The 15,000-nt window shown below is 49.8% G+C and overlaps 1 protein-coding gene across 1 annotated transcript in view; it reads left to right on the plus strand.

The window, feature by feature from the left end:
* Window positions 1-15,000, plus strand: part of LOC311317059 (pleckstrin homology domain-containing family A member 5-like) — a gene marked incomplete at both ends in the record, with an annotated part of 275,859 nt that overhangs the window by 156,954 nt on the left and 103,905 nt on the right. Inside the window, one exon of the mRNA XM_084448057.1 lies at window positions 13,279-13,362. Coding sequence (XP_084304183.1) covers window positions 13,279-13,362 — 84 coding nt within the window. The remainder of the gene's footprint in view (window positions 1-13,278; window positions 13,363-15,000) is intronic.

The following is a 15,000-nucleotide window of genomic DNA, read 5'->3' on the forward strand; positions in this document are numbered from 1 at the left end:
TATTCTACTCTGCTCTGATCTACTCTACTCTACTCTACTCTATTCTGCTCTACTCTGCTCTACTCTGCTCTGCTCTACTCTGCTCTGCTCTGCTCTGCTCTACTCTACTCTACTCTACTCTGCTCTGCTCTACTCTACTCTACTCTATTCTACTCTACTCTGCTCTGCTCTGCTCTGCTCTGCTCTACTCTACTCTGCTCTACTCTACTCTGCTCTGCTCTACTCTACTCTACTCTGATCTGCTCTACTCTACTCTACTCTACTCTGCTCTGCTCTACTCTACTCTACTCTGCTCTACTCTGCTCTGCTCTGCTCTTCTGTACTCTACTCTACTCTACTCTATTCTACTCCATGGTTAAGCGCGTGGTCATGTGCTCATGACGTCATACATGACCCTGACCTCTGAAGTAAACCTAGTGTAAGGAGCACATAGAGAAGTGGCTGTTTTCATAGCAGTAGTACTTCATGTTCATTAGTAGTGAACATGGATGTGTTGTTATCGTCCATATCCCTTCTGAGGCTGAGGCCCCCGGGGACCGGCTCTGCCCAGCTCCTCATCCCACGCTCCTCATCCCACACTCCTCATCCCACGCTCCTCATCCCACACTCCTCATCCCACACTCCTCATCCCACGCTCCTCATCCCACACTCCTCATCCCACACTCCTCATCCCACACTCCTCATCCCACGCTCCTCATCCCACACTCCTCATCCCACGCTCCTCATCCCACGCTCCTCATCCCACACTCCTCATCCCACGCTCCTCATCCCACACTCCTCATCCCACGCTCCTCATCCCACACTCCTCATCCCACACTCCTCATCCCACGCTCCTCATCCCACACTCCTCATCCTACACTCCTCATCCCACGCTCCTCATCCCACGCTCCTCATCCCACACTCCTTAGCGCGCGCATGACTCCGTGACCCGAGCGCAGTCTGCTCAGAAGAGCGCACCGGAGGCGCGGTAGCGCATGACATCACGGCTCTCTGGCACAGCGCACACACGGCGGCACACGGCTCCGCTCCGGCGTGAGGGGCACGGGGGGCGGGTACGGGGGCGGGCCCGAGCGGAGCTGCCTGGTGGGGGAGCGGCTTCAGCAGCGCGGCGCTCCACTCTCGTCTGGGTACCAGCACTCATTCCTCCTCCCTGTCCTCCGCTTCTGCTCTCTCCGCTTCTGCTCTCTCCGCTGCTGCTCTCTCCGCCGCTGCTCTCTCCGCTGCTGCTCTCTCCACTGCTGCTCTCTCCGCCGCTGCTCTCTCCGCCGCGCTGCCGGCTCCCCGTCCGTAAGTAAACAGCGGAGTGGGAGTGTGTTTTTCGGTCAGGTGCAGATCAGGGGTTTGTGTAGAAGCGTAGCCTTGCTTGAGGCTTATTTCTGATGCGCTGAGATGCACATGTGATGTTTGACGGTTGGCTGGGGCTGTTATGTAATGTGACGCTCCAATGATAGAGGAATTGTTGGGGTATTCATGAAAACGGAATAAATTCAACACGTTTTCAGCTATAGTAAATGCCACCATGTTCCAGATACATCGACCATGTAGTGGGGGTTATTCTGTCATTAGTAGCTGGCTGTCTTGTATATGAACGTCATTATCCAGATGTTCAGGTGCACTTAAAACCAAGGCTTAACAGTCACCTCTCTGAACCTGAAAATGACACCGTTGACACCCTAGGTAATACCCTACAGTACATAACCGTGATCTACTTGATGCTCTCCAACTGTGTGTGTGTGTGTGTGTGTGTGTGTGTGTGTGTGTGTGTGTGTGTGTGTGTGTGTGTCATGTATCTGGAGAACTAGACTAACATGTGATGTTATGTCATCTATAACCTTAGATAGTGTACTGTAACCTTATACTAGTGTACTATAGGTTTGTACAGCCTACTATAACCTTGTGTAGCCTACTATAGGCTTAGCCTCTGCCATGGATCTAGTGACTACTCCTGCTTTCTGAACAGGCTCTCTCACTAACAGAATCACACGTCTTTATCAGCTGCAGCTCGCTAGAATCATGGCTTAATCCAGGAATTACACTTAGACTAAACAAGAGATTTGTTTCTCCGTGTTGCCTCGACACAGGAACACGGCTTTACCTGGATGATGGGAGTGTTGGCAGCTCCTTATAGTGAGCCAGACCACTGTTAGCCAGACCACTGTTAGATCACTGTTAGATCACTGTTAGGTCACTGTTAGACCACTGTTAGATCACTGTTAGTCAGGTCACTGTTAAATCACTGTTAAATCACTGTTAGGTCACTGTTAGATCACTGTTAGATCACTGTTAGACCACTGTTAGATCACTGCTAGTCAGGTCACTGTTGGATCACTGTTAGATCACTGTTAGATCACTGTTAGATCACTGTTAGATCACTGTTAGATCACTGTTAGATCACTGCTAGTCAGGTCACTGTTGGATCACTGTTAGCCAGATCACTGTCAGTCAGATCACAATATACAAAAAGTGGTGGGGATATTCAGTGAGTGTGCAGAGTATAATGTGTGTGTGAGTGTGTGTATGTGAGTGTGTACTGTATATGTTTGTGTGCCGTGATATGTGAGGGTGGTGCGTCGAATACAGTACATTCAGGCAATGTGTCGTTTACCCATATGGGTTATAGCAGTGAAGTTGCTTTTTTTGTTGCTGCAATTAATATTTATCAGAAGATGTGTAATAGGCTCTTTGCACAAGCTCCACTACTTCATGAAATTCTACAGGCATATTTATGTCCTGTCCTATACCGGAAATAAGGATGCCTGTAGAATCCTTTTATTTCTTCTGGGCGATTGCCCAAATAAAGTGATGCCCATGTCACCCGAGCACGCACCACTTAATGATGTTTGATGTGTCTTCAATTCAGGAGTGATAAAAAAACAAAAAACAAGCAAGGTCTTTCCAGCAAAACCCTGGCCAATAAGCAGCACCATCAGTAGAGAAAACCATGGTGCACACGTCCTCCCCCCGCTGGGAGCTTGTTCCGTCATGCAGTCATTCTTCCCATCTGTCTTTGATATCATTCATGGACGTTCCTCTGCCCTTTGTGATGCCTTCATACCGTTTTTTACTGATTGGTTTCAAGCCGCCGGTGTGCCAGTGTGATCAACTGTATTATTCCAGTGTGATCAACTGTATTATTCCAGTGTGATCAACTGTATTATTCCAGTGTGATCAACTGTATTATTCCAGTGTGATCAACTGTATTATTCCAGTGTGATCAACTGTATTATTCCAGTGTGATCAACTGTATTATTCCAGTAGCTTCCGTGTTTGTCTATGGGTCCCTGCAGCATCCGGCCATTTTCTGATCTGGCGACACCAGGGCACGAACCCAGAGATACCCCCCCTCTAACACAGATACCCCCCCTCTAACACAGATACCCCCCCTCTAACACAGATACCCCCCCTCTAACATAGATACCCCCCCTCTAACACAGATACCCCCCTCTAACACAGATACCCCCCCTCTAACACAGATACCCCCCTCTAACACAGATACCCCCCCTCTAACACAGATACCCCCCCTCTAACACAGATACCCCCCCTCTAACATAGATACCCCCCCTCTAACACAGATACCCCCCCTCTAACACAGATACCCCCCCTCTAACACAGATACCCCTCCTCTAACATAGAACCCAGAGATACCCCCCCTCTAACACAGATACCCCCCTCTAACACAGATACCCCTCCTCTAACACAGATACCCCCCCTCTAACACAGATACCCCCCCTCTAACACAGATACCCCCCCTCTAACACAGATACCCCCCCTCTAACACAGATACCCCCCCTCTAACATAGATACCCCCCCTCTAACACAGATACCCCCCCTCTAACACAGATACCCCCCCTCTAACACAGATACCCCCCCTCTAACACAGATACCCCCCCTCTAACACAGATACCCCCCCTCTAACATAGATACCCCCCCTCTAACACAGATACCCCCCCTCTAACATAGAACCCAGAGATACCCCCCCTCTAACACAGATACCCCCCCTCTAACACAGATACCCCCCCTCTTACACAGATACCCCCCCTCTAACATAGATACCCCCCCTCTAACACAGATACCCCCCCTCTAACACAGATACCCCCCCTCTAACACAGATACCCCCCCTCTAACACAGATACCCCTCCTCTAACACAGATACCCCCCCTCTAACACAGATACCCCCCCTCTAACACAGATACCCCCCCTCTAACACAGATACCCCCCCTCTAACATAGAACCCACAGATACCCCCCCTCTAACACAGATACCCCCCCTCTAACACAGATACCCCCCCTCTAACACAGATACCCCCCCTCTAACACAGATACCCCCCCTCTAACATAGATACCCCCCCTCTAACATAGATACCCCCCCTCTAACACAGATACCCCCCCTCTAACATAGAACCCAGAGATACCCCCCCTCTAACACAGATACCCCCCCTCTAACACAGATACCCCCCCTCTAACACAGATACCCCCCCTCTAACACAGATACCCCCCCTCTAACACAGATACCCCCCCTCTAACATAGAACCCAGAGATACCCCCCCTCTAACACAGATACCCCCCCTCTAACACAGATACCCCCCCTCTAACATAGATACCCCCCCTCTAACACAGATACCCCCCCTCTAACACAGATACCCCCCTCTAACATAGAACCCAGAGATACCCCCCCTCTAACACAGATACCCCCCCTCTAACACAGATACCCCCCCTCTAACATAGATACCCCCCCTCTAACACAGATACCCCCCCTCTAACACAGATACCCCCCCTCTAACACAGATACCCCCCCTCTAACACAGATACCCCCCCTCTAACATAGAACCCAGAGATACCCCCCCTCTAACACAACCCCTCCTCTAACATAGAATGAGGGAGAGATGGAGAGATGGACAGAGGGAGAGAGGGAGAGGGAGAAATTGAGAGAGGGAGAGATGGAGAGAAAGAGAGATGGAGAGGGGGAGAGATGGAGAGAGGGAGAGAGAAATTGAGAGAGGGAGAGATGGAGAGAAAGAGAGATGGAGAGAGGGAGAGCAATAGAGACAGACAGAGAAAGATGGGAGATGGAGTCCATGTGAAGGGGGGCTGCCAGGCAGGACAGTGGTCTCATTAGAACTGAGCTGTCATTGAGCACATCACGCTCCCATGGAGGATGGTGGGAGGGGAGGGGAGGAGAGGAGGGGGGGGGGGAGGGTGTAGCTATACTTCAACAGAACAGCCCTATTTATAGACATGGATGTGCAGTGGGGATAAGGAGGGATGGAGGGAGGGAGGGAGGCATGGAGGAAGGGAGCGATGGATGGAGGGAGGACTGTTGGTGGTTCTTGTGTTGTGTTTGAGAGTGCTGCAGACAGACTGGTACCTGCGGGTGCGTGTTTGGTGAGAGACTTGTGTGCCGGTCCAGGACGGGCAGAGCCAGGAGGAGGGCTGGGCTGTGAGGGTCAGGCTGTCTGGCCTTTCTGAAAGGTTATCCCTGGAGCCCGAGGAAAGGGAGGGAATAGCAGGAACTTGGCAGAGAGGGTCACCGTAGCAGGCTTGGACGTGTCTGGAGACATTTAAACCCTGTTTCCAACCATCTGACCAGAGCTACACTTGCCAAGGTTCGCTCAAACAGGTGAAGTCTGGTTTATTGAGAAAACATACGCGCAGAGCGCAAGGACTTCAGAACAAAGCACGTGAGTGGTATCCAGCAGAAGTGCCACAGTCTGGTCTTGCCCGGCCTTATATTCAAAGCAATACACAGGTATGACGCTTCCAGGGATGTGATTGGCTAACCCATCTGTACACGTCATATTAAATGGCAGACATCATCAACAGTTGGCGAGAATACAGATACGTGACATGAGAAAAGGCGGTAATTCTTGCAGGGACGATGGGACAAAGGATGGTTATTCTGGAGCAGACAACGTCTAGGTGTGTTGACCTCCTGGAGGTCATCCTGTCATAAATATGTTTAGCACAGCTATGTGAAAGGTTGAGGGAGGTCGTGAAACTACAATTTCTATGACACCCAACACTTCTCCATTACCCAACACTCCTCCAGTACCCAACACTCCTCCAGTACCCAACACTCCTCCATTACTCAACACTCCTCCAGTACCCAACACTCCTCCAGTACCCAACACTCCTCCATTACTCAACACTCCTCCAGTACCCAACACTCCTCCAGTACCCAACACTCCTCCATTACTCAACACTCCTCCAGTACCCAACACTCCTCCTCCATTGCCCAACACTCCTCCATTACTCATAGGGCTGGGTATCGGTACTTGATACCTTGTAGTACTGGATCGAAACAAACCGATACCAAGTAGCATCGAAACGTCTTCAGTCAAACCAGTACTTCATTCGATCTTTTTTGTATTGAGAGCTAGGGAAAAAAGACGTTGTAATATGGTCCAATCAGCGCAAGCGTTCTTCAATTTAATGCAACGCGTGAATGGCCCATTACAGCAGCTACAATCCGTTTATTACATCCATGGGTGAAATCGACTGCAACTGCGAGTTGTTGACACAGTTTAGCACGCTGAGGTAATGCCACCAAAACGCTCAAAGGTATGGTTATACTACACGCCTATGGGGTATGGTAAAATAAATGCATAAAAACATGGATTTCCCCCATTACCTAGCTAGCTAGCATTAGCAACCCTACTGTAATGCATTGCTTAGTGCATTGGTTACTTAATGGTAGTTTTAACTTCTGTAGCAGCAAAATGTGTTTAGGCTAACGTTATTAACTAATGTTATGCTTAATGTTAAGACCCCCCTAGGCCTACTACCACCACAACTGCTACTGCTGATGTTGCCCCAGCAGCAGCCTTCAGCCCATTAGCTGCAAGGTCACGGATGACTCAAACATGTGTAGTCACTGTCAGTAGTTATATTGTAATAAATGCAGTTTGATACTCTTTTAAACACTTTCAAAATGTATTTTTGTAAAAAATATTTGAATGTGGGAGGATTGATGGCATTTTATACAACTGAATGCTTCCATTCACATGATGGTTATGGAATGGAAAAAATTCAAAAAATAAATTCAAAGTATCGATTTAAGTATTTAATTGGTATCGGTATCACTTTAAGGGTACTGGTATTGGTACTGGTATCGTCATTTTTGAAATGATACCCAGCCCTAATTACCCAACACTGCTCCATTACCCAACACTCCTCCATTACTCAACACTCCTCCATTACCCAACACTCCTCCATTACCCAACACTCCTCCAGTACCCAACACTCCTCCAGTACCCAACACTCCTCCATTACTCAACACTCCTCCATTACTCAACACTCCTCCATTACCCAACACTCCTCCATTACCCAACACTCCTCCAGTACCCAACACTCCTCCAGTACCCAACACTCCTCCATTACTCAACACTCCTCCATTACTCAACACTCCTCCATTACCCAATACTCCTCCACTACCCAATACTCCTCCATTACCCAACACTCCTCCAGTACCCAACACTCCTCCATTACTCAACACTCCTCCATTACTCAACATTCCTCCATTACCCAACACTCCTCCACTACCCAACACTCCTCCTCCAGTACCCAACACTCCTCCAGTACACAACACTTCTCCATTACCCAACACTCCTCCATTACCCAACACTCCTCCATTACCCAACATTCCTCCACTACCCAACACTCCTCATCCATTACCCAACCCTCCTCTATTACTCAACACTCCTCCATTACTCAACACTCCTCCATTACCCAACACTCCTCCATTACCCAATACTCCTCCAGTACCCAACATTTCTCCATTACCCAACACTTCTCCATTACCCAACACTCTTCCTCCATTACCCAACACTCCTCCATTACCCAACATTTCTCCATTACCCAACACTTCTCCATTACCCAACACTCCTCCTCCATTACCCAACACTCCTCCAGTACCCAGCATTCCTCCATTACCCATCACTCCTCCATTACTCAACACTCCTCCACTACCCAACACTCCTCCATTACTCAACACTCCTCCATTACCTAATACTCCTCCACTACCCAACACTCCTCCATTACCCAACACTCCTCCATTACTCAACACTCCTCCACTACCCAACACTCCTCCATTACTCAACACTCCTCCATTACTCAACACTCCTCCACTACCCAACACTCCTCCATTACTCAACACTCCTCCACTACCCAACACTCCTCCATTACCCAACACTCCTCCATTACTCAACACTCCTCCATTACCCAACACTCCTCCATTACTCAACACTCCTCCATTACCCAACACTCATCCATTACCCAACACTCCTCCAGTACCTAACAGACCTGTGACATGAGAGGGGAAGGCAGGAGCAGTGAAGCGTCATGTGCTGGTGTATAGTCATCACATTTACATTACATCACAGTCATTTAGCAGATGATTTTATGCAAAGTGACTAACAATAATTACATTTAACATAGGAAAACCCAATGTACTACTACTTGCCAGAACTTACATGTCCATCTCCTTTCTAAAACAAGTGACTTAGAGCATAATCTAGTGCTGAAGGCAAAGTGCAAGAATAGCAATCTAAAATACAATAGGTGCTTAAGAGGCAGAATCCTGGTAGTACTTCTTGAAGAGGTGAGTTTTGAGCCTGTGGTGAAAGATGCGCAGCGACTCTGCTGTCCTGACGTCAGTAGGCAGTTCATTCCACCGCTGTGGGGCCCTGTGTACCAGGGTTTTAAACTGGATGTGAGCTGCTACAGGGAGTCAGTGTAGGGAACGGAGAAGGGAAGTTGTGTGGAAGAACTTGGGGTGGTTGAACACCAGGCGAGCAGCAGCTTTTTGGACAAGTTCCAGCGGTTTAATGGCTGACGCCGACGCCCCAGCGAGGAGGGAGTTGCAGTAGTCCAGGTGGGAGATGACCAGGGCCTGGATGAGTACCTGGGGCCGTATTACAGAAACATCCTAACTCGCAGATCCTATCCTAACTGGCTGGTTACCATGGTAGTTTGGATTAGGACGGAAAAGCCATTAGCCTACAGAACAACTGTTCTTAAGTCAAAAATCCTATCATATCTCCAGATAGGAAAAGTGTATTACAGAAGCAGCCTAACTTCACAAAATCTTAAATAAATCGTCCTAACTTTAGGACGACCACTACCCTGTCCTAACCCTGTCCTAACTAGGAAGCCTAACGTTACACAGCTAACGTAACATAGTGAAGCGATATGGACGCTATTTTAATTGTCAATCAAAATGTCAATAGGCAACATTTATTTATTGAGAGGCGGATGGCTGACCCCAACGATGTGGTTTGATGACAAAACGCTCATCTGTAGATCAAGACTACCCCGTAGATACGCTCATCTGTAGATCCAGACTACCCCGTAGATACGCTCATCTGTAGATCCAGACTACCCCGTAGATACGCTCATCTGTATACAGACTACCCCGTAGATACGCTCATCTGATCCAGACTACCCCGTAGATACGCTCATATGTAGATCCAGACTACCCCATAGATACGCTCATCTGTAGATCCAGACTACCCCGTAGATACGCTCATCTGAATACAGACTACCCCGTAGATACGCTCATCTGTATACAGACTACCCCGTAGATACGCTCATCTGAATACAGACTACCCCGTAGATACGCTCATCTGATCCAGACTACCCCGTAGATACGCTCATCTGATCCAGACTACCCCGTAGATACGCTCATCTGATACAGACTACCCCGTAGATACGCTCATCTGTATACAGACTACCCCGTAGATACGCTCATCTGAATACAGACTACCCCGTAGATACGCTCATCTGATCTAGACTACCCCGTAGATACGCTCATCTGATCCAGACTACCCCGTAGATACGCTCATCTGTAGATCCAGACTACCCCGTAGATACGCTCATCTGATCCAGACTACCCCGTAGATACGCTCATCTGATCCAGACTACCCCGTAGATACGCTCATCTGTAGATCCAGACTACCCCGTAGATACGCTCATCTGTATACAGACTACCCCGTAGATACGCTCATCTGATCCAGACTACCCCGTAGATACGCTCATCTGAATACAGACTACCCCGTAGATACGCTCATCTGATCCAGACTACCCCGTAGATACGCTCATCTGATCCAGACTACCCCGTAGATACGCTCATCTGATACAGACTACCCCGTAGATACGCTCATCTGATACAGACTACCCCGTAGATACGCTCATCTGATACAGACTACCCCGTAGATACGCTCATCTGATACAGACTACCCCGTAGATACGCTCATCTGATACAGACTACCCCGTAGATACGCTTATCTGTAGATCCAGACTACCCCGTAGATACGCTCATCTGATCCAGACTACCCCGTAGATACGCTCATCTGTAGATCCAGACTACCCCGTAGATACGCTCATCTGAATACAGACTACCCCGTAGATACGCTCATCTGTATCCAGACTACCCCGTAGATACGCTCATCTGATACAGACTACCCCGTAGATACGCTCATCTGATCCAGACTTCCCCGTAGATACGCTCATCTGATCCAGACTACCCCGTAGATACGCTCATCTGTAGATCCAGACTACCCCGTAGATACGCTCATCTGAATACAGACTACCCCGTAGATACGCTCATCTGATACAGACTACCCCGTAGATACGCTCATCTGATACAGACTACCCCGTAGATACGCTCATCTGATCCAGACTACCCCGTAGATACGCTCATCTGATCCAGACTACCCCGTAGATACGCTCATCTGATCCAGACTACCCCGTAGATACGCTCATCTGAATACAGACTACCCCGTAGATACGCTCATCTGTATCCAGACTACCCCGTAGATATGCTCAACTGATCCAGACTACCCCGTAGATACGCTCATCTGATCCAGACTACCCCGTAGATACGCTCATCTGTAGATCCAGACTACCCCGTAGATACGCTCATCTGTATACAGACTACCCCGTAGATACGCTCATCTGATCCAGACTACCCCGTAGATACGCTCATCTGATCCAGACTACCCCGTAGATACGCTCATCTGATCCAGACTACCCCGTAGATACGCTCATCTGATCCAGACTACCCCGTAGATACGCTCATCTGTAGATCCAGACTACCCCGTAGATACGCTCATCTGAATACAGACTACCCCGTAGATACACTCATCTGATCCAGACTACCCCGTAGATACGCTCATCTGATACAGACTACCCCGTAGATACGCTCATCTGATACAGACTACCCCGTAGATACGCTCATCTGTAAACAGACTACCCCGTAGATACGCTCATCTGATCCAGACTACCCCGTAGATACGCTCATCTGTATACAGACTACCCCGTAGATACGCTCATCTGATCCAGACTACCCCGTAGATACGCTCATCTGATACAGACTACCCCGTAGATACGCTCATCTGTAGATCCAGACTACCCCGTAGATACGCTCATCTGTATACAGACTACCCCGTAGATACGCTCATCTGATACAGACTACCCCGTAGATACGCTCATCTGTAGATCCAGACTACCCCGTAGATACGCTCATCTGTATCCAGACTACCCCGTAGATACGCTCATCTGATCCAGACTACCCCGTAGATACGCTCATCTGATCCAGACTACCCCGTAGATACGCTCATCTGTAGATCCAGACTACCCCGTAGATACGCTCATCTGATACAGACTACCCCGTAGATACGCTCATCTGTATACAGACTACCCCGTAGATACGCTCATCTGTATACAGACTACCCCGTAGATACGCTCATCTGTAGATTCAGACTACCCCGGGCCATGATCCTGCTCATCTGTAGATCCAGACTACCCCGGGCCATGATCCTGCTCATCTGTAGATCCAGACTACCCCGGGCCATGATCCTGCTCATCTGTAGATCCAGACTACCCCGGGAGATGATCCTGCAGCTAGCCCAGGAACTGCGCGAAAGGGGAGTTTCAGAGTGAAGTGGCTGATCTATCTATCTATCACACCACAGCCAATAGGAGGCTGTAGAAGGGGTTTAGAACATCTCCCCATGTGTCTTTCCAGAAGATCTGACACATTGTGTTAAACCCTTCAATGCTCCAAATTTCCAGCCACATAGCAATCAGATTTAATTGTAAAACTATGTTGATAACAATCTGTTGACTGTGAACCTGGCTTTAGAGATCAGTAGAGGATGTCTTGAGTCTGATCTCTGACTGAACACATTCACTTCTCACCTCAACACCGAACCACAGAGAGATAGACTCCTCCTCTCACACTCCCTCCATCTCTCTCCTCCTTTCACACTCCCTCCATCTCTCTCTCCTCCTCTCACACTCCCTCCATCTCTCTCTCCTCCTCTCACACTCCCTCCATCTCTCTCCTCCTTTCACACTCCCTCCATCTCTCTCTCCTCCTCTCACACTCCCTCCATCTCTCTCTCCTCCTCTCACACTCCCTCCATCTCTCTCTCCTCCTCACACTCCCTCCATCTCTCTCTTCTCCTCACACTCCCTCCATCTCTCTCCTCCTCACACTCCCTCCATCTCTCTCTCCTCCTCACACTCCCTCCATCTCTCTCTTCTCCTCACACTCCCTCCATCTCTCTCTTCTCCTCACACTCCCTCCATCTCTCTCTCCTCCTCACACTCCCTCCATCTCTCTCTTCTCCTCACACTCCCTCCATCTCTCTCTTCTCCTCACACTCCCTCCATCTCTCTCTTCTCCTCACACTCCCTCCATCTCTCTCTTCTCCTCACACTCCCTCCATCTCTCTCTCTGTCTTCTTCCCTCTCTCAAGTGAGTGACTTCCTTCTCCTCTCTGTCGTAGAGTTTCTGTGCTCCGGCTCATTGTGTGCTACAAGGCCAAGTAGAACCACTTCTGAGGCCCCACGTTGCCAACACACACACACACACACACACACACACACACACACACACACACTACACACACAAACTTTCTCCATGGCCCGTCATGAGGAAGAATTGTAAACAAGTCTCTGTTGTGTTCTGAGGTGAGGTGAGTGCTGGTGTGTGGTTGGTTTATGGGTGTTGGAACACAGAGAAGGGTTGGAATGGTTTCTATATATTCGAGCCGTATGGTGTTCTGTCCTGCCACAGGGTGGGTTCAAAGGTCAACCCTGCCGTCCCTGGCTCTGAGCAGGAAGCTGAAGGATCTGGCCTGTGTGTCTTAGAGTCAGGTCTCAATAAACCACCCTGTATAGATACAGGGTAGAACAACTGTGAGTGTGAGACTTAATAATCTCTCCCTCCCTCTCCCCCCCCCCCCCCCCCCCCCCCCCGCCTCCTCCTCTTCCTCAGTCACAATGAGAGGAAGGTGACCTGTAAGCACCCGGTCTCAGGCTCCCCATCGCAGGACAACTGCATCTTTGTCGTCAACGAACAGTAAGTCTCCTCTCTGTCCTGGAACTGCACACACAGACACACACACACACACACACACATACACATGCACACACACACACACGCAGACACAGACACACATACACATGCACACACACATGCATACATACACACACGCACGCATACACACACGCACGCATACACATGCACACACGCATGCATACACACACACACAGACATACACACACACACACACACGCACGCACACACACATGCATACATACACACACGCACGCATACACATGCACACACACACATTCACACACACACAGGCACGCATAAATACACACACACACATACACACACACACACGCATGCACATGCACACACACATGCATGTACACACACATGCATGCACACACATGCGCACACATGCACACACACACACATTCACACATACATGCACATGCACTCACATGTGCGCATCGCACGCCCACACATTCACTCATGCTGTAAGTACATCCGTACAAATACATATTCTGGAGCTCTCCCATTGAGCATGGTGGAAGAGATGATAGTTAAAGGCAGCTGCGCACCCTTCACACACACACACACACACACACACACACACACACGCACACACACACACACACACACACACACACACACACACACACACACACACACACACACACACACCCTTGTCTTGGCTCTTGATTGCAGGGCCTACACAGTAATTCTTACCAAGATTCCGTATTTCCATAGTGTTGGCTAGGGCATAGCAGCTCGTCCATCATAACTGCAGCTGGAGATATCAGCTGGAGATATCAGCTGGAGATATCAGCTGGAGATATCAGCTGGAGATATCAGCTGGAGATATCAGCTGGAGATATCAGCTGTGACATCAAGCAGCTGCGGTACTTCATGTGTTCTGAGTTGCCATGGTGATGCCAACCCCCCGGTGCTATCGTTGAAGGCTAAACGGGCATTTGGGAATTTTTGTGCCAACAAATGGTGCGTTTGCCAGGATGGCGCGACATTGGCCTCAGAGTAGGCGGAGCTGCTGATGGAAGCGTCCAGGAGGCCACGCCCCTCCACCTGCGCCCTCTGGAGGAGCAGACGCCTAGGAGCTCTGTTCACAGGGGGTGCAGGAAAGTAAGTAAATAGAAATAAAATAGGACATTGACAGCCCCCTCTGTTAGGGGCTGGGAGCGGGAGGGAGAGGCCCCTCTGTTAGGGGCTGGGAGCGGGAGGGAGAGGCCCCTCTGTTAGGGGCTTGGAGCGGGAGGGAGAGGCCCCTCTGTTAGGGGCTGGGAGCGGGAGGGGAGGGGCCCCTCTGTTAGGGGCTGGGAGCGGGAGGGGAGGGGCCCCTCTGTTAGGGGCTGGGAGCGGGAGGGAGAGGCCCCTCTGTTAGGGGCTGGGAGCGGGAGGGAGAGGCCCCTCTGTTAGGGGCTGGGAGCGGGAGGGGAGGGGCCTCTGTTAGGGGCTGGGAGCGGATGATGATGGATGATAATGAAGTCATCATCTGGAGCATGTAGGGTAGGATCACTATGCACCTCCTCAACTCCTTCCCTCTGGGGCACCTCCTCATCTCCTTCCCTCTGGAGCACCTCCTCAACTCCTTCCCTCTGGAGCACCTCCTCAACTCCTTCCCTCTGGAGCACCTCCTCAACTCCTTCC

This window comes from Borostomias antarcticus (assembly GCF_949987555.1).
Source record: "Borostomias antarcticus genome assembly, chromosome: 13".
NCBI lineage: Eukaryota > Metazoa > Chordata > Actinopteri > Stomiiformes > Stomiidae > Borostomias > Borostomias antarcticus.